The sequence below is a fragment of the Esox lucius genome, chromosome 1 (assembly GCF_011004845.1).
Source record: "Esox lucius isolate fEsoLuc1 chromosome 1, fEsoLuc1.pri, whole genome shotgun sequence".
NCBI classification, from domain to species: Eukaryota; Metazoa; Chordata; class Actinopteri; order Esociformes; family Esocidae; genus Esox; species Esox lucius.
Window position 1 is genome coordinate 27,522,944 of NC_047569.1, and position 21,096 is coordinate 27,544,039.

A 21,096-nucleotide genomic window follows, 5' to 3' on the forward strand; every position below is an offset into this window, starting at 1 on the left:
CAATTTGGATATTTTCACTTAGGGGTGTACTTACTTTTGTTTTCAGTCATTAATGGCTGTGTGTTGTGCTATTTTGAGGGGACAGCAAATTTAGCCAAGTGTCATTTCTTCAATGTTGCCGCATGAAAATATATAATAAAATATTTACAGAAATGTGAGGGTTATACTCACTTTTGTGAGATACTGTATCTGCATATGAAATGTTGTCTCTTCATCACTGTTGTCACTCATATGAAATGTCTGTTCATCAATGTCATCACTCATATGAAAAGTGGTCTGTTCATCACTGTCGTCTGTCATATGAAATGTTGTCTGTTCATCGCTCTGTTGTCAGTTATATGAAATATTGTCGGTTCATCAATGTCATCAGTTATATGAAATGTTGTCAGTTTGGCACTGTAACAAAGTATGATCAGTTATAAGAAAAATCAAATGTTATGGACTATTAAAGTATCATTGTTACTATGTGTAAAACAAGTATTCCATTCATGTAAAGCCCTAATCCCTGACATTCATTGAATAGAAAACAATATACACTCACCTAAAGGATTATTAGGAACACCATACTAATACTGTGTTTGACCCCCTTTCGCCTTCAGAACTGCCTTAATTCTATGTGGCATTGATTCAACAAGGTGCTGAAAGCATTCTTTAGAAATGTTGGCCCATATTGATAGGATAGCATCTTGCAGTTGATGGAGATTTGTGGGATGCACATCCAGGGCATGAAGCTCCCGTTCCACCACATCCCAAAGATGCTCTATTGGGTTGAGATCTGGTGACAGTGGGGGCCATTTCAGTACAGTGAACTCATTGTCATGTTCAAGAAACCAATTTGAAATGATTCGAGCTTTGTGACATGGTGCATTATCCTGCTGGAAGTAGCCATCAGAGGATGGGTACATGGTGGTCATAAAGGGATGGACATGGTCAGAAACAATGCTCAGGTAGGCCGTGGCATTTAAATGATGCCCAATTGGCACTAAGGGGCCTAAAGTGTGCCAAGAAAACATCCCCCACACCATTACACCACCACTAGCCTGCACAGTGGTAACAAGGCATGATGGATCCATGTTCTGATTCTGTTTACGCCAAATTCTGACTCCACCATCTGAATGTCTCAACAGAAATCGAGACTCATCAGACCAGGCAACATTCTTCCAGTCTTAAACTGTCCAATTTTGGTGAGCTCGTGCAAATTGTAGCCTCTTTTTCCTATTTGTAGTGGAGATGAGTGGTACCCGTTGGGGTCTTCTGCTGTTGTAGCCCATCCGCCTCAAGGTTGTGGGTGTTGTGGCTTCACAAATGCTTTGCTGCATACCTCGGTTGTAACCAGTGGTTATTTCAGTCAAAGTTGCTTTTCTATCAGCTTGAATCAGTCGGCCCATTCTCCTCTGACCTTTAGCATCAACAAGGCATTTTCGCCCACAGGACTGCCGCATACTGGATGTTTTTCCCTTTTCACACCATTATTTGTAAACCCTAGAAATGGTTGTGCGTGAAAATCCCAGTAACTGAGCAGATTGTGAAATACTCAGACCGGCCCGTCTGGCACCAACAACCATGCCAAGCTCAAAATTGCTTAAATCACCTTTCTTTCCCATTCTGACATTCAGTTTGGAGTTCAGGAGATTGTCTTGACCAGGACCACACCCCTAAATGCATTGAAGCAACTGCCATGTGATTGGTTGATTAGATAATTGCATTAATGAGAAATTTAACAGGTGTTCCTAATAATCCTTTAGGTGAGTGTATGTTTCAATGGAATATCTCAGGGATCTTTATATATACACTCACCTAAAGGATTAGTAGGAACACCTGTTAAATTTATCATTAATGCAATTATCTAATTATAGTTTGTCCTATTTCATAAAAAAAAAATTATGATAAAACCTTGGTTAACTTTCCTAAGCTCCAACATGCTGGTCCTTCTTCTGGATTGTGTACTTCAGCAGAGGATGGAAATTCTATTTATTTTGCGGGTATTTACAGCCCCGGAAATAATTAAGAGATGACTGGACCTTATTCTTTCCTTTCCAAAAAAGTTGAAAAGAAATGTTTTGAGTGAGGAACAGAAGGGTTAAATTTGCAGTAGTCTCTTAATTTTAACCCTTCTGTTCCTTCTGTTTGTCACTGACCATACTGATCAACTTGATCAGCATGTTGATTATATTGCTTATTATGAGAATTAGCCAATACTACAGAGATGTGAAGTATGTTTCAAATATATTTTATTGAACAAAGGCCAAATCAATCACACAGTAACTTTTACTATGATCACGTAGTGTTTTCTCTGTATTATTTCCATAAATAAAAAATAAAATAACAAAAAAACAAAAAAAACTGAAAAAAGTAAAGACCCAATATAATCAACTTCCATCAGTTTTGCCTTTGGATCTTGGATCCATGAAATTAGTACTAATTCTGAATCAGCCTACCAATGTACAGTGGCGAATTCAGTGATAAAATATTGGTTGGAGAAAGAAGGAACAACCAAAATCTATTGAATAGCTTTCATTCATGATTTCCTCTAGGATACATATGAACTTCCTTGAATTTTACCTATGCATGTTATTCTTGCTACATGTTACCTGAACTTAACACTCCAAGATACACACAAACATTTTAACTTCTGGGTAATAATCAGTTGATTTGCTGCTTTCTACTGTTGTATGATAACACAGAACACAATGGTAGTCAAGTAAGCCCAAGTCAACAAATATTTTCTTTCAGGATATATTTCAGCAAATATATTTTCAGACTTCCCTCAAACTCTTGATAGAAAACGCATGATAATCGATTCTATGCCAGTGCAAACATGAATAGGTAATAAAAAAATGTTATAACTAACTTTCTTGTTTTAGATATGAAAACAGAAAAACAGATGCAGAGAGATGTAATGAAAACCCTAACGATTTCATTCAACAAAGAGTATGCTAGAGATCAAAAGTTTTGAAACAGTCCTAGCATTTGTCTAAAAAACAATAACACCAAATATATCAGGACTACCTGAGAAACATCAGAGCTCAAGACATCAGGTTTGATTTAAATAAAACAAATAAATCTTTTGATTCAATAAAATCCCACAGAAAAAGGCTAGTATTAAGAACAGTAAGAATATTTGAGATTCTAGGAGTGTGCAGATAAAGGCAATAATCATTTTAGTAACAATACAGAAAACACACAAATGACTCTTAATCTGGGGGTTAAAGTGCGCCCCGTTACACCAGGCGTTGACGGTCAAGTCTCACAGGAAGGTTTACATTTGCAACCAACTAAGGTCATCAGATCTACAAAAGAGACGTAAACCAAGGTTATGTGGGAAATACAAACTTTTCATTAAACTCCAACATATGGCTTGAAGACACTCCGGTAGAAGACGTTGGAAAACTCACTGTGCCTGTGCCTTGGTTATGACCTGTCCATTGGACATAATCTCTGCCACTCGGGCGACAGCAGGATCGAACATCAAGCTGGCTGCTGCCACCACCTGATCATCTCTGGTTATCACAAAAACAATGTTTGCCGTCAGATATGTATGCTGTCAGCGTTGCATTTAGGAAGACTGCTTCAGGAAACACAACTAGTGCTGTCTGGCAGAAATGACTCCTTTAAATTTTCCACTGCAAAACGTTTTGCTCTGTTATGCCCAACTACACACAATAGCTTTGGCATAAACTGCAGTTACAAAAGCAACCAAAACATATAATTTAAAGCAATTAATTCCCAATTACTTTATATAAAATGCTAGGAACTTCCTCTCCTCAACTTTGCCTTTGTATATAATCTCTGTGTATCCTTCGGCATACCCTTGGAAACAGAAGAAAAATGACAACATAAATGAATAGAACAGTTACTTGTTTTCCTCAAAGGGTATCACTCATCTCAAATCAGATCATCACCTGTGTAGCGGATACTCTTTCCTAAAAGCACTGTCCAGAAGAAAGGCACAGAAACTATTTCTGTCTGCTTCTGCAACATATTTAGGGCTGCAACTCTTCCTGAAAAGTAAACAGAAACAACAACAAACACCTTTAAAATGCCATTCACTACACTTAAGGACAAGGAATGAAAATCCCAGCCATGGAAGTTGACCGGTGTACCGTGGGCAGATGCCAGCTGCCAGTGACCAATGTTGACCCGCTGGTCTTTCCGCAGGGCGAGGGGGAAGGATGTCACGTCTCCTGCTCCAAACACATCTGGAATGTTGGTCCTCATGAACTTCGGAGAACCAGCAATGTTGGGGGAAAACCATTAGTATCACAGCTTGAAACAATGCAGCGGTTACTTGTGGCCTAGGGTGTCCAGCGGTCGAAGTGACTGCCTCTGGAGCTGCATGAGTCTGACTCTGCCCCAAAAACTCTCAACAACTCTCACCCATGTTTCCCCATCATCTCTATCACTAAAAGTATACAGTATCTCACAGCAGGGAGTACACCCCTCACAGTTTAGTAAATATTTCAGTATATCTTTTCATGTAACAACACTGAAGAAACGACACTTTGCTACAATGTAAAGCAGTGAGTGTACAGCTTATATAACTCAAAATGACACAACACACAGCCATTAATGTCAAAACCGCTAGCAACAAAAGTACACCCCTAAGGGAAAATGCCCAAAGTGTCAATATTTTATGTGGCCACCATTATTTTCCAGCACTGCCTTAACCCTCTTGGGCATGGAGTTCACCAGAGTTTCACAGGTTACCACTGGAGTCCTCTTCCACTCCTCCATGACGACATCAAGGAGCTGGTGGATGTTAGAGACCTTGCACTCCTCCACCTTCTGTTTGAGGATGCCCCACAGATGCTCAATAGGGTTTAGGTCTGGAAACATGCTTGGCCAGTCCATCACCTTTACCTTCAGCTTCTTTAGCAAGGCAGTGTTGGTCTTAGAGCTGTGTTTGGGGTTGTTATCATGTTGGAATACTGCCCTGCAGCCCAGTCTCCGAAGGGATGGGATCATGCTCTGCTTCAGTATGTCACAGTACATTGGCATTCATGGTTCCCTCAACGAACTGTAGCTCCCCAGTGCCGGCAGCACTCATGCAGCCCCAGACCAGGGCCCAACAGGCAGGAAATCAATCCACCCACATTGCCAAGCATCAACCAAAGGGACACCCAGCAACCGCGACCGCAACCAGCCAGCAGAGTACAGCCCAATTGCACAAGTGCACAACAGAGAGACAACATCCATGTCCTTAGACTGTTTGTGGCCTTTCTTGTGCATCATCTGTAGAAGAGGCTTCCTTCTGAGATGACAGCCATGCAGACCAATTTGATGCACTGACAGGCTGAACCCCCACCCCTTCAACCCCTGCTGCAATGCTGGCAGCACTCATACGTCTATTTCCCAAAGACAACCTCTGGATATGACGCTGCACTCAACTTCTTTGGTCGACCACGGCGAGGCCTGTTCTGAGTGGAACCGGTCCTGTTAAACTGCTGTATGGTCTTGACCACCGTGTTGCAGCTCAGTTTCAGGGTCTTGGCAATCTTCTTATAGCCAAAGCCATCTTTATGTAAAACAACAATTCTTTTTTTCAGATCCTCAGAGGGTTCTTTGCAATGTTGAACTTCCAGTGACCAGTATGAGGGAGTGTGAGAGCGATGACACCAGATTTAACACACCTGCTCCCCATTCACACCTGAGACCTTTTATCACTAACGAGTCACATGTCACCGGGGAGGGAAAATTACTAATTGGGCCCAATTTGGACATTTTCACTTAGGGGTGTACTCACTTTTGTTGCCAGCGGTTTAGACATTAATGGCTGTGTGTTGAGTTGAGTTATTACACAGTTATACAAGCTGTACACACTACTTTACATTGTAGCAAAGTGTCATTTCTTCAGTGTTGTACTCACTTTTGTGAGAAAATATACATTGAAAAATAAATTAAATAAAAATAGCTATCATTGGTTAATGATGACAGTCTCCATAGCTACCTTATCAATGATGACAGCCTTTCTAGAATCCACCTCGACCGAACTTCCCTTTAAGAAGTCTGAGTTAGGGATGACACCTGAAGAGAAACCATGACGGTTAAAATACGTATTTTAATCTAAATAACTTACATTTGAACTGTGCTGATTCTCTACTTGAACTGAGCTGATTCTCTTTGTTCAAATATTATACTATACTTTAACAAAGGTCTGGTAAACAAGTAGTGGTTAAAATAATAGTTAGGAAAAGTTCCACTGAAACCATAGGGGAGATTGAAATTCAAATGAATGCTTAACAATAGGTAGAAATGTCAGATTACCTACCAATCCCTGCTATCACCACATCTGTTTTCAAAACTGCACCACTCTTCAAAACAACCTCTTTAACCTATTGAAATCAAAATTTCTCATCATAATCATCTCCTCTCCATAGGTCTTCAAAATGTCCAATACATGTACAGTATTAGAGAGATACAAGAATGCCTAAAAACGCAGTTGTGTTGATGACATTTGCTGCTTGGTGAGAATTTGTTCAATTTACCTTGCCATTCTGGCCACGGATCTCAACTACTTCATCATTCATGTAAAACGTAACTTTGTTTTCTTCCAACATCTGTCACAGGAGAAAAATATGAAGAATATAGTTAGATAAACATATTTGTAGCCTATTGGTGGGTGTATCAGGTAGAGTACATTAGACATTCTAACTTGTCTCAGACCTGCATTGTCATCTTCCCAATTTCAGAACCCAAGGACCTCTGGAAAGGATATGAGCTGTTGCCAATCAACATCACACTAGCTGCTTTGTCTGCCAAGTAGGATGCCACTTCCATACCTTTGACATAAATGGAGGACGGGAAACTTGGTTTTGAGAGCAACCAAAAATCAAATGAAAGTATTATGAAATATAACAACCTCCCTGTTAGCATCTGTTAGCATCCCTTAACCATACTATTAGTCACATATCATTCATTCATAAACTAATTAATCAGATCCATGAATTTAAAATAAGAGTTCTTCAGCAAACAGCAGGAAGTGAGCTTTGTATAGTTTACCTATGAAGGATGCTCCAACAACCAGGGCTTTCTGTCCTACACAGGATTGGTGAATCTGTTTGGCATCCTGGTAGTTCTGCAGGATCCTAACTCCTTCCAGTTCAGAGCCCGGACAGCTCAAAGGCCTTGCCCTACACAGAGAGAGAGAGAGTGTGAGAGAGAATGTGAAAGAGAAACTGTGTTTGCAACTAAGTTATTGGAAGAAAATCAAATGACAGCTAAGATGCTATCATCATCCAGAGCCATAGATAGGCATATAGATTTAAAATACTTTATTTAAATAAACACCAATTCAAATGTCGTACTGTTTTAATGTGTTTTCATGCATCCAACATTTGGAAATCACATTTTATTTGGGCTACAACAATATTAAACACACTGAACAGATGCGGGTGGAGTAATTTCAAAGTATGGGAGCAAAATACAAACAGTCAAAAAAAGCTCTGACAAAGAGATTGACATGTATACATTCATTTAAAAGTGATTAAAAAAAAAAAGCATGTAATGTTTTGGTCAGGGGGTGCCAATCCTGGATGAGCGTGTGGGGGTATTGTACCGATACAGAATAAGGACAGACAACGTATAGTGATGTGTGTCAAACCCACCTGCAGAGGGATGACGCCCGCCATCAGCCCAAGCCATCAGCCCCCCCCCCCCCCAAGCGCCCCTACATCCCACAATTACCAAGGCAACAAACACAAACGGCACTGGATGAAGAAAGTAGCCACTGACCGGCAGCCTGTTGATATGAGCAGCTGGTTATATTGCTGCACTGAGCAGTCATTCATTTTCACTGTCTTCTCCACGGGGTTCACAGATACAACCTACACACAGGCACACACAAACACCGCCAGGGCTTAGATCACAACTTAGATCACAGATTCTACCAACACACAGCCACACACAAACACTGCCAGGGCTTAGATCATAACTTAGATCACAGATTCTACCAACACACAGGCACACACAAACACCGCCAGGGCTTAGATCACAACTTAGATCACAGATTCTACCAACACACAGCCACACACAAACACTGCCAGGGCTTAGATCACAACTTAGATCACAGATTCTACCAACAAACACTGCCAGGGCTTAGATCACAACTTAGATCACAGATTCTACCAACACACAGGCACACACAAACACCGCCAGGGCTTAGATCACAACTTAGATCACAGATTCTACCAACACACAGCCACACACAAACACTGCCAGGGCTTAGATCACAACTTAGATCACAGATTCTACCAACAAACACTGCCAGGGCTTAGATCACAACTTAGATCACAGATTCTACCAACACACAGGCACACACAAACACCGCCAGGGCTTAGATCACAACTTAGATCACAGATTCTACCAACACACAGGCACACACAAACACTGCCAGGGCTTAGATCACAACTTAGATCACAGATTCTACCAACACACAGGCACACACAAACACTGCCAGGGCTTAGATCACAACTTAGATCACAGATTCTACCAACACACAGCCACACACAAACACTGCCAGGGCTTAGATCACAACCTTGATCACAGACACAACAACACACAGGCACACACATAAATAATGCCAGGGCTTTATTTCACAATTTTTATCACATAGAGCTACTGTCAATACATTCCTCCTTTATATGAACATCCTGTCTTTTAAGTGAACTGCACTGTTATTTGGGCTTAAAGTCTGTTTCCAGTCTCTGTATAAGAATGGGATCATGTCCAGCAAACGTGTGTAAAGTCACTGACATATTCCAGGCTAAAGACTATGTATTGAAAACGTTTGTTTCATATTTCATAACGTATTGTGTTGATTATGGTATTAAAAGGGCAGATGCCACCTATGCTTAGCTTACCGATAAAACTGTATGCAAATGATCTACAATTCAGTGTACATGTACTGTATCTTAATGCTGTGTACTCCAAGGCAACTGTTTTGAGAACTAAAAGATAATCTGTGTTTCTACTGGGCTCCTGAGAAGTTTGTGAAATTTCCACAACACTACTCTTAATGGGATCTTCCAATAGGTCATGTCAACAGGTTTAATTACATCAACATTATTTGTCCACTTGGTTTCACCTTCTTTTGTGTCCACAGCTCTATGTCATGCTGCTGGAAGAAGTCCATTGGTCGAAGGAGGAGGCTAGCACTATCCAGATGCATTGCCTGATAAGAAGCAGCCAAAGAAGAAGTATGATGTCAGAAATTCCCATCATGATAGGAATTGGTAAAATCGGCTTTGTCTACCAACCAATTATCTCCTACAACAAATTCTCCACATGCGCACCAAAAGTTGTTGTATCCTATCTACTACATCGTGTGGCCAAGTTATTTTATCTCTAAGTTGTAACATTGTTGTAGAGCTGTATAAAAAGATAAGGCAGTTCTTGCTTTGGAGACTGGAAGTGTCTCTGCACACTTTCAGTACGATGCAAACTTAATCAAATAGTTGAGCTTTTGGTCAAATGACCTTTCAGAACATGCATATTTATATTGCTACTTTAAAACGTGTTTCTGTTGAAAAATATGTTCCTACAGCAGCTTGCTATCAGAATAAACATTGCACTTAGTGTTGCAGGCTAATAGCTGGTTATGTTCTCTTCTGTATTATGGAGTGGCTGGCTCAGACTAGCCTGCATGTAACAGACAAGTGTTTGTTTAATTTATCCATCTTTAGAAGTGCAACTCCATTTGAAGCCACTATTCACAATGTCTTTATTAATTAAAATCAGAAGATTACAAATATTTTAGTCAGAAAGTTGACTTCCACAGAATGAAACACTCCCTCCCACTATGGCCATCTTCAAAATGGTGAAGTGGTTAGCTTTCAGCTTACACATGGTTGTTGACCCTTTATGACTGACCCTCACCTTGCTTAGCTTGGGTTTGTCAATAGGTGGCAGGGTGTCCTTGGTCACTATGATGATTCGACCTTCATAGTGGTTTTGTCGCAGAGTTTCAGCACACAGCAAAGAGGCAGGTCCTGTACATACACAAACACGGGCAGATTCAGTTAAATAAAATCAGTAATGTATCCCCTCTGATATCAATAGATCATTTCTCCAGTCTACCTTTTACATACTTTCAAAATGTTTACATTTAAAAACATGCACCAATCAAATCATATTTGTTGGGGCATGAAGATCATTAGTACTACATGTAATCATGGCACAAGCTGATTATGTTAATAATAAAATTATTATTAACAATCATTCTTTTCCTCAATTATAAAATAATTCACTTCCTACAAATAAATGATTTGCACATAATGGCATTATGTTTTTATCTGCATTTTACACAACGTCCCACATTTTTTAGAAACGGGGCTGCAATATCTATGTACAGAATTTTGTCCCTCACTTCTATGGTAAATCCAAGATCAGACACACACACACAATTTTAGTACTGAGATAAAACATGGCACCTGCTCCCAAAAGAAGCCTCAACATATTGTGATGTTTTGGACCCGGTCATTACCTCCTCCTATCAGCAGGATGATGTGGTTGACCCCAGGCACTCTGCAGCTCATCTCCTTTACCCGCTTGTACACATTCAGAGACTGAGGAGAAAATGGATACTTAAATCACAACGTCCATCTATGCACCAAATTGACTCAGTGAGCTACATCATCATTACAGGACAAAAACTATTTCATGATAATCATGCATTCTCCCGTACCTTTTTATTAACTGACACATAAACTTCACCATCTTCAACTTTGACCTTCAAAAATAAATAAAGATAAATTAGTCCAATCCTCAGATTAACCACATTCCTCCATTATGCCTTGTTTCACAGTTACTGCGCTGTACTACGGTAGGTGTATTACTTTTTTAATTACATTAAAGGCTAGGTGGCAGGTTGATACCTTATAAGTGGGCAAACAGTCCAGGCCAGGATACTCCTCAATATCTCCAGTCTTGACGTTATAGCAGGCGCCATGAAAGGGACACCTCACTCTGTCCCCGAACAAGGCTCCTTATAAGACAACACAGCAGCAGATTGGGTTAGGTATTAGGTTTAGGATTAGGGGATAGGGAACATGGATTAGGTTTCAGGTTCCCACGAGGATAGAATAGCAAACGTGTGTGTATATGTGTGTTTGTGTGAATAAACATTATTTTATTAGCTCATTTATAATGTTTGTTTGATATTTTACCTTTTAATGGAATAATTTGGTTTTTGAATTTTTTTATATTATCTGAACCCCTTAGTAACAAGAAAAGAAAACTAACAACTGTGTTTTCTGCCCACTATTGGACATTTTACCAGACAGCACTGTCCACTTTCACTCTCAAATGTGACTGATGACAGCAGCAACCAGTGTTTTTACACCCATTCAGATTGACATTAGACATTCGGAAAGAACATCAGTTGAATAACCACAGAACGTAGTGAATGAGACAACAGGACAATGGCTTTATCACAGATTTGCATCAAGGGAGCTGTCAAGCCTGTCAGGTGGCATTTTAACTGACAGTTTTGAATACAAATGTGTATGCAGTGTTCAAAAAAAGCATTGTCAAACAAATAATAACTAGTAGCTCACGCCCCAACCTTGTCATGATATACCCACCCTCATGGGCATGTTGTCTCTTGTTTATGTTTGGATGTCTAACCTTTGATGAGAGGAGCACCATAATGGGAACATTTGCTCCCCACTGCACTGTACTGTCCCTGGGTACGGATCAAAAGAATCTTCTGCTCCTCTACCTCCACTTCTTTCATCCTATAGAGAGGAACAGTCACTTTTCAAGCACGTGTTTAACTATAACTATTCATAAACACATTGGTAAGCTGTAATAACAGGGGGGGGGGGGCATTTTCAATCTTTAACTTACATTTTAGCAGAGATACAGAGATGCATATTTTGTTTAACTGAAATGTAATTTGACACCTAATGATAATAGCATGGGCCTGAGGATAAGTGATCTGACATATTCCATTTAATATCCTAGGTACACGCCAGAATAATGGGTACATGACACAACTGCCTACGTGAAATATATTTTCTACTGGCAGCAAAAGTTCCATATGAATAAGTTTGATGGGTATGTAATAAAGAAATATTACTGTCCATCTTGTAGGTCAGACTCCAGGCACACCATCCCAGTGACCTCATCCTGGTCCTGACCAGTAGGAACTTGACTCTGGCCTTGACTCATTTCTGCAAGAATGGAACACAAAAGCATATTCTCACTTTTCCCCATAAAACTACAATGTGTCTATAGCAAACAGAATGAGATAGAGGAACTCTTTATTTACAAAATAAGTAAATCATGTTTAAGGGTGAATGTTTCACAGAGCCAGAGAAGCTTACTAGGTGCTTTCAAACTGAAACCAATATAACAAACTGTGTGCTGTCAAAATTTCAAACAGCCCACTGGTCAGACGATGTCATGTAAACATGTTGGTATAATGAAGACGAGAAAAAAAGGAAAACATGCTACACAACCAAACAAGGCAACAGTAAAATGTGCGTGTGCAATGACGCAACACCCCAACCATATGGCCTATTGAAACATATTAACTTACCGCACCAACCAGTTGGTTACAGCCACACACTTGGGCTAACCAATTGATTCAGTAAATACTGGCTCTTCATTGCAGGCAACATCATCGATCAACTACCCCTGTTTAGTCTACTATTATTAATAGTAGTAGTTGTAGTGTATGGAGGCTATACCATACCACCCTTCGATTTGTTAGTAAGCGCCAGTTACAAATTTCAAAACTCCGTGTACCCTTATCAAAAGGTGACGTCCTTAAAGAGAATTAGATTGAATCGTTACTGTTTTTACTACAGAATCACCTTCTATCCTACATACTCAGAATAGGCTACTTGGTGTTACAGTGGATATAAAAAGTCTACACACCCCTGTTAAAATGCCAGGTTCTTGTGATGTAAAAGAATGAGACAAAGATAAATCATGTCAGACCTTTTTCCACCTTTAGTGTGACCTATAATGTCTCATCTCATCTTCATCCACTTATCCGGTATCGGGTCGCGGGGACAGCAGCTCCAGCAGGGGACCCCAAACTTCCCTTTCTTGAGACACATTTGCCAGCTCTGACCTATAATGTGAACAATTCAATTGAAAAACAAACTGAAATCTTCGAGGGGGAAAAATAAAAAAACTCACAATAACCTGGTTGCATAAGTGTGCACACCCTTAAACAAATTCTTTGTTGAAGCACCTTTTGATTTTATTATTGGGTAGGAGTCTATTACCAAGGCACATCTTGACGTGGCAATATTTGCCCACACTTCTTTGCAAAAGTGCTCCAAAACTGTCAGATTGCGAGGACATCTCCTGTGCACAGCCCTCTTCAGATCACCCCACATATGTTCAATTGGATTCAGGTCTGGGCTCTGGCTGGGCCTTTCCAAAACGTTAATCTTCTTCTGGTGAAGCCATGCTTTTGTGAATTTGGATGTGTGCTTTGTGTCATTGTCGTGCTGAAAGGTGAACTTAATCTTTAGCTTTCTAACGGACGCCTGAAGGTTTTGTGCCAAAATTGCCTGGTATTTGGAACTGTTCATAATTCTCCTGAAGGGTACAAAATAAAAATGACATCCCTCTGATGCTTTGGAAGCTCTCTGCGAACCATGGCTATTGCTCTGAGATGCAACTAAGAAAATGTCAGGAAAACCCTACTAGAACAGCTGAAGTGTATTAATCAGTCACTTTAAATGATGGCAGGCTTCTATTTAACATGAGTTTGAATGTGATCGGTTAATTCTGAACACAGCTACATCCCTGGTTATAAGAGGGTGTGCACACTTACGCAACCAGGTTATTGTAAGGTTTTTATTTGTAATTTTTCCAAGGATTTCAGTTTGTTAAACTCGAGGATTTCAGTTTGTTTGAATTGTTCAATTTATAGGTCACATTAAAAGTGGAAAAAGTTCTGACATGATTTATCTTTGTCTCATTCTTTTACATCACATAAACATGGAATTTTGACAGGGGTGTGTATAATTTTTATATCCACTGTATATCAGTGTTGTGCTGCTAGTAGTAAACCAACTACATAGTCATAGAATATTGATATTCACAAACTGATGTGACATCTAATTTTCAGTAACCTAGCGCAGGTTTAACTATAGGCTAATAACGCTGTTGAAGTATAGAACCCCGAGTTACCAAACCCTTTTTGTTACAGGTGTCCTTTGTGGTAAGTACTGCTCCATTGGTTTTAGATGTTGACCTTCTCCAAACAATATAGGAGGGCTAACTGTTTTTTTCTTGAGTACTTTAATGTGTTGCATTGTTTTAGTTTAAATTGTATTGACTTATATTTATACTCTGTTGCTATGCAGGGCTCATCTGGTAAAGTTATTTAGATACCATAGATCTCAAAGGACTTCCTAAATAAATGGTCAAATAAAAAAAAGATTAAATAGGATGTTCTTGCATAATGTTCTATTCTAGAGTTTAACACACATACAGGAATATGAATAGTTACAATAAACGTAAGCCCAATAGCTCAGTTTTAGACCGACTATTCATTTGCTAAATCAACCACTTTATCACCTGACAGTGTGGTCCGCGAAAAATGAACTTCTTTCTGTAAGAAACCGCTGGTCACAGTTGAAGAAAAACGTCGTCCTCGTCCAGATGACAGTGCTGCAGTACCACCGGTACAGTCCACCGGAGACCGCCTTTGCTATCGAACGAAGCACCAAACAGATCTGATCTGGTATCAATCGGGTGTAGGCTGATTGCGATCACATTACAAGTACAACTAAAAATGCAGTAGTGACACAGCATAAATTTGACTCCTCCTCAATATCCATACACATATCATGCCTGACGATTCAAACTGAAATCCTTTGCTGACTACATCATGAAGCTGGTTGACAGAATACAAAGTGCGTACAGCTGTCATAAGTGTCGATGGGTGCTTTGAAGTTTCTACAGTATGAAATGTAATAAACTAAAGAAATACCCTTGAATGAGTGGATGTGTCCATTTGACTGGTACTATATATATATATATATATATATATATATATATATATATATATATATATATATATATATATATATGTGTGTGTGTGTGTGTGTGTGTTCTTGTTTATATGGTATAGGGGGACATTTGACCTGAAATCTCACCAGCACTATGAGGACATTTTGGTTTATGAGGACATTTTCAATGTCCCCATAAGTCGGGCACTGTAGAAGTACTTATTTCATTGTTATTAACTATGTCCTGCTTTTTTAACTCATGTCCTAATATACCATAAAGACCTGGTTTTGTTGTGTATCACACACAGCCCATACTCCCCCTATGTCTGGTTGTTGGTAGTGCAGCTTGATACGATTTTTTTTCATTGGCTCATGGGTTGTATGCATGTCTGATCACCGATTGGCTACTGCTTCTGTCAATAACGGGGACGATCGTTGATTCGCGGTTGCGGCTGTGAGTCACCGCATTCTGGCGGCAAACTATCAACTTTCTATGTCGCGAGCCTATAGCTAGTGAAACCCCGCCAAGTTATGCTGAAGTTTATTTTACCTCAGAAGACATCACCTGAAAGAAACCGCGACGCGAAGAGGACTTTTCTAATGGTTATCTTCACTACTAAATAGGTAAGTAATTTTTCTATTCACACAATTGATCAAATGTATTATTTAGTTTACAATTTTATAGCTAAAATATATAAAATGTGCAGTTTAAACACAAACGTGAACAGGGTAGAGTAATGACTGCTATAGTACTTGTAGCTTGGTAATTATGTACTGTACTTCTCCTGTTCTGTTGTTCAAGCAGGCTAATGGGTTAATACTACTGAGATTAAACTTGCGTTGATGTTATTGTTGGAGTGTCTCGCAGTTTTATAGTCAGTCCTGAGTGTTTTTGTAGTCTGGCTAATTTTTTTTTTTTTTGCATGTGCTTAAAACATTTGTTAATATCGTATTTCTGTCCGAAACGTGAGTTAATTGTTGTCGTCTGCTTGTTAGCGGTAAGTTAAGTAATTGTTTCAAGCTAACGTTAGCGAATGTAATGATGGACATTCAATGGGCTCTGAAGTGCCAGCAGTTTCTTCTCTCAAAATGATTTCGCTTTTAGTGTTGTTTAGAAACTGTATAAAAAGCCAATACATGGCTTTGTGTTTGGCCGTGTTTGAGGAATGACAAGTGTTCCTCTTGTCATGATCTGATAATTTGACTGATGTATCCCTCATTCACCCAAATAGGTGAGTAATAGTAATATAATATGAATATAGTGTATTGTCAAAACACTTGGCCGATGTATTTTGTAATTTTATTTAGGCATAGTGGCTGGGTAAGTTTGACTCTGTGTTAAATAGTGAAGGCCTTTTTAACACATGTTAAAAAGGCATTCAGGCGTTGTTGCTCAACTGCGGGGGTCCTGTGCGGTCTAATAGTAAGAACAAGGGGAACGAGTGGCAAGTACATTGATAGGTCTACCTGTTGTGGCTGAGTAGCCCCATACTAAAGCCACAATTGATATTGAGTTGGAGAACTGTCTTTCATCACTCATAGTTCACTATTACAGTTGGGTTCAAATAACCCTGTATGTTGGGTTGTGATGTAAACGCAGCACATTTGGTCAGATGATTGACTTGGTATTTCATAAGTGAAGAAATATTTAGACTTTGTATTTCACAAGTGAAGAAATATTTATACGGTTAGTAACTGAATGTGGCTGCATATACATGGGGTTGGAATGACAACAACCAGGACAGTTGCTCTGGAGCTGATTTAGAGACCCTTGTTAAGGTATGTTATGCAATACATAAGGTCTTTCACTTGTTTTGTGTTTTCACAAGCTTGTGCAGTTTTTGTTTGAAAGAAATGCTAATAGTTTCATGAATTTGTGAACATCGGGTGCTCTCAATGTCAGTACATCATGAGGGTTTATCTTTTTGCTCGCTTTAAATCTTGCAATTTTTGTTTTATACTATTGTCTGAAATTTAGAAAAATAAAAGGTGTAACATTTTTGTGATGCCTGTCTCATGACACATTGCATTAAAATATGACTAGTTTATATACTAGACCAGTTTCACACTTCTAGTGATTACTAGTTTGGACTATGATTAGCTAAGTAATGTTTTCTATCTGGGCAGTAAGTTTGAGGTCCCAGGTCAACATATTGTTAAAATTGTTTTGAATTTGAAAGCTGGTGATCAGAAGTAGAGAAAAAGAGATGAACCTACCATGGGAGACATCAGATCTTGGCATTACTAAGGATGAAAATGTTACATTTAATGCTTCAATTAGACTAGAATTAAGTAATTTCCATTTAATCTCCACATTTCCCTTTCAAATGGTTATGTATATAGTAAAAATAATTTACTTTGTTTTGTTAAGAAAGGTATTATGATTTTGAGGCTAAAAACTATTATGCATCCAGTACAGTGTAGCGCATGAGTTTAACATGATATAAATAAGCTATAAATCTATTATGAGATTTGCTGTTTAAAGAGGATATTTTGTATCCTTTTTTGCTTGTATGATACTGCTAGGAATGTGAACTTAAGACAGATTTACATAGTTGAATATGTCTGAATGCCTATAAATACGTCTATAAGTCTGAATGTCGGGGTTCTAATATATTTAATGCAGTGTAAGTTTATGGACCTTAAGTTAACTATTGCAATCCCAAAGTATTTGTGTTTATGCAGGCATTTCAGCAAAAGGAAATAAAATAATACATTTGATACGTACATTAATATATTGTAGTAATAGCAACTATTAAATTAAATGTGGGATAACTTAAGGAAGACTTACATTATCATAACCCTTGACAAACATTAGGTGATCTATCCATGACACTGCAATATTGGTGAATAGGTCTTTAATATCAGCGCTCGACAACAGAAAGCATTGTTGTGGTAATGATCATTTGCCTATGGGTGTTATTTTGAGGCACTGTTCAGGCATTAAGTGACTTTGAAAGTCATATCAGTAGCTTCCCTAGGCCTGTTAAATGCATTATCCACCCCTCATAACGCAGCAAGTACAATAACATATACGCGAGCAGATTGGTGCTTTGCATTATGCAATTATGCAGCTAACCAGCATCATACAGTGACTATGGTTAAAATATTTAGCGTCTACGTATTCATCTTTTTGGAGGTTAATCCCGTTGATTGATAACATGAATACGTTTATTCAATATGAAATTAGGGCTCTCACGATTCAAGTAACTCTGATAAACCCAACTTGCATTTTGCGGCAGCACGTCATCAATTCTGCAAGATTAGAATAGGAGGCATGCATACACTGAGGCACAGAATTCTGACAGGATCTTTTTACTTGAGCCATACGAGTTTGCAACATCTTCCGGTCAGAATGGAGAGTGCTGTAACGTTAGCAATTCTGGCTGACTGTCTAGTATGGTGTGTTTTTTATTTTTTTTTATTTGTTAGCCATGTGAGGTTGGGTATTTTGTAAATGTAGTTTAAACGGTGGCAGCCTAAGCATTGTATGTGATGTTGATTGGTCATATCTCTAATATTCTCTTGTTTATATGTTTGAATGTATATGTTTTTGAATCCATAATTAATGGTAGCATTTGCTTTTCATTGATTAGGAACATATAAACAACAATGAGCCTCAAAGAAAGGAGAGGAGGAAGGGGCAGAAATCCTGAACAAGATGCACTATATTATATTTCCAATTCACTGGACAAAGTTGGTTTTCTAAAGAAGTTCATTAACCCCTTCAAAGGTGAGTTTTACAGTCTTTCATTTTGACTTATGACCATGCTTACTACATCTGAACAAAACACTGAAATGTATAGGGGGCAGAGGTCTCGGTAACACAGGATTCTGCATTAAAATGCAGGGATAAAATTGTGTTCTAAAAACCTGTTTATTGACATTTACATTTCAACAAGAACAGTTTATATTTGGGTAATCTCAAAATAGTTATCTGAAATGTCAAACACGCTCTATTTTTGGCACAGTGAGGTAGGGCTGGGCAATATGGCATTAAAAACATGGCTCTGCTGTGTTTTCTCCTAGACATTTCAGCTTCACTAAAACAGCACTGAAAGTTGATTGGTATTAGCACCCTTTAGCAGGGTGGGATACTGATGAACTGTAAATGGAGATTTCATAGCTGTGTGCTCAATTAAATTCACCTGTAATCAATGGTTGTGGCTGAACTAGCCAAATTCACAAAATCCAGTCCACATGCACTATATAGCCAAAAGTATGTGGACACCTGACCATCACACCTATGTGAGCTTGTTGGACATCCTGTTCCAAAACCATGGGCATTAATATGGAAACACAGCCTTTTTCACAGTATATGCTGGTCATTATGTCCTTGTCCTCGTTCTAATACAAACTGGTGAAGAAATAGGAGCACCGTGCTAACACACATTTTGTTCCAGATCATAACACACCTATGCTAGTCATAGACATCAACAGTAGAGCACAGTAGAATATAGTATATGAATGAATGTTAACTACTTTTTTCTCCTGTGTAGGTCATGGAGTATTCAGCAATAGCTACTTTGGAAAAGGAGACTTCCTGCTGGAATACAGAGGGGACTTTATTACATTTGATGAGAGCAAAAGAAGAAGAATACAATACAGTGATGCCCTTAATGTTTTCATGTTTGACCTAAGTTTCAATGGGAAACTGTGGTGGTAAGTCTGGTTCTGACTTTGTAACATTATGAAAGTCTTAACTTTCTGAAGCAAGAACTACATACCTATAATTTTTGGTACTATTAAAGTGGCATGGGCAATGATTGTCGAAAGCTATAGAGGTAGCCCCATGCCAAACATTGGGGGGGCGTTGCCAAAAAACTATATTATGTAATCAGATTCACCACCCTGGATTATGGAAATCTGCACTGAACTTGGATTGGAACCAAAGCTAGTGTTGTTAAAGAGGCATGTCTGTTCAAAAATGTTTGCACAGTGACATTTTAATTGCCCTGCATATACTGGTAGATTGTTTGGTAGTCATTCAAAGCTCCCATTAATTATTGTCAAAGTAATAATGTTTAATTTGGTTCTCCCCATGGGGGTTCAACCTCCGGAGATTGCAAGAAGGTTTTGCATGTGCATGATTTTAGCAGGGTAGTTATCCAGATGTCTGAATAGGGCGGGCACTGGAGGAGTGACATAATATCTGTAGTTGTATTGGCTGCAAACATAAATTACTTGCATCTAAAATATAGGTTTAAAATGCAGTCTTTTGGTATATTTAATTGTGAACATGACAGCATTTATCACTGGAAAGTGTATATTTGTACAGTGATAATGTAGGCTAATAGAATAGTTGGTTTAGCAAAAAGCCTAAGAAATATTTTTCTATTTGTCTAGTATTGATGCAGCAAACACTGAATCACTTGCCAGATTTGTCAACGATGACCATATCAATCCGAACAGCAAAATGAAAAGGCTAACAGTTGGAGGGAAGCCCCATCTCTGTTTATTTGCAACGTCCGACATAAAACCTGGAGAGGAAATTTCCTATGATTATGGTGACTCGGACTGGCCGTGGCGAAATAAGGTAAATTCTAATGTTCTTTGAAGCATAATCTAAGATACAGTGGCTTGCCAACACTAAGTATACAAAACTCTTGGACATATACATTTTGTGTAACAACCTGGAATGAAAATGTAATTGTAGTCTTTGCCATTAGATTTGCACAACATACAAATTATTCCTTTCAAAACAAGTTGAAAAAAAACAAACTGACAACTCTTTGTTGTATAAACAGACGAGTAAAAAATTTAAGGGAAACACTTCAAGAAATTAGTGGAGGAATATTACGAATTACGATGCATCCATTTAGGTGTACTGTGTGATACAATTACCCGGTGCCCTAACATCTAAATCATTAAATACTTTGGATATTGTCAATGTTCATGTAATCAACCAGGCATGAGGGGTGTGGTATATGCCCAATATACCAAAACTAAGAGCTGTTTTTAGGCACAATGCTTCATGGAATATGTTGGCAATACACCATAAACCTCTGCTGGGCCTTGTTGCTCTACTGAAATAGTTCCCAATGCAATTAGAGAATTAAAGTGATATCATAGCCAATATATATGGGACCGTATACCATGGCTATCAGCCAATAGGTATTCA

General features: G+C 38.8%; 1 protein-coding gene and 1 long non-coding RNA gene across 7 annotated transcripts in view; one reads left to right on the forward strand and one right to left on the reverse strand.

Annotated features, from left to right (window-relative positions):
• Positions 1–2,249: 2,249 nt before the first annotated feature.
• The window catches only part of aifm4 (apoptosis inducing factor mitochondria associated 4), a 22,578-nt gene continuing 3,731 nt past the window's right edge, over positions 2,250–21,096 (reverse strand). For 2 of the 4 annotated variants that reach the window (XM_029120581.2, XM_029120583.2), the window contains exons 2-19: positions 12,077–12,170; positions 11,623–11,732; positions 10,872–10,981; positions 10,682–10,726; positions 10,481–10,562; positions 9,874–9,986; positions 9,083–9,169; positions 7,732–7,823; positions 7,000–7,130; positions 6,664–6,779; positions 6,486–6,557; positions 6,269–6,332; positions 5,948–6,024; positions 4,104–4,221; positions 3,903–4,001; positions 3,735–3,810; positions 3,396–3,500; positions 2,250–3,290 (exon numbers count right to left, since the gene is read on the reverse strand). In XM_029120581.2, the coding sequence (XP_028976414.2) occupies positions 3,260–3,290; positions 3,396–3,500; positions 3,735–3,810; positions 3,903–4,001; positions 4,104–4,221; positions 5,948–6,024; positions 6,269–6,332; positions 6,486–6,557; positions 6,664–6,779; positions 7,000–7,130; positions 7,732–7,823; positions 9,083–9,169; positions 9,874–9,986; positions 10,481–10,562; positions 10,682–10,726; positions 10,872–10,981; positions 11,623–11,732; positions 12,077–12,168 (1,620 nt within the window). In that variant the 5' untranslated portion in view covers positions 12,169–12,170 and the 3' untranslated portion in view covers positions 2,250–3,259. Of the gene's footprint in view, positions 3,291–3,395; positions 3,501–3,734; positions 3,811–3,902; positions 4,002–4,103; positions 4,222–5,947; positions 6,025–6,268; positions 6,333–6,485; positions 6,558–6,663; positions 6,780–6,999; positions 7,131–7,731; positions 7,824–9,082; positions 9,170–9,873; positions 9,987–10,480; positions 10,563–10,681; positions 10,727–10,871; positions 10,982–11,622; positions 11,733–12,076; positions 12,171–12,942; positions 12,968–14,541; positions 14,743–21,096 lie in introns of those variants that run through there. The other 2 variants (XM_029120577.2, XM_029120578.2) reach the window with 2 other exon arrangements.
• On the forward strand, positions 15,061–21,066 carry LOC117594399. 3 transcript variants are annotated; one of them, XR_004575696.1, is made up of 4 exons: positions 15,061–16,754; positions 18,572–18,708; positions 19,475–19,637; positions 20,322–21,066. It is a non-coding gene; the product is annotated as an uncharacterized LOC117594399 (long non-coding RNA). The 3 variants fall into 3 exon arrangements; XR_004575697.1 differs by having other exon boundaries at positions 15,061–15,599; XR_004575695.1 differs by lacking the exon at positions 15,061–16,754 and having other exon boundaries at positions 18,518–18,708.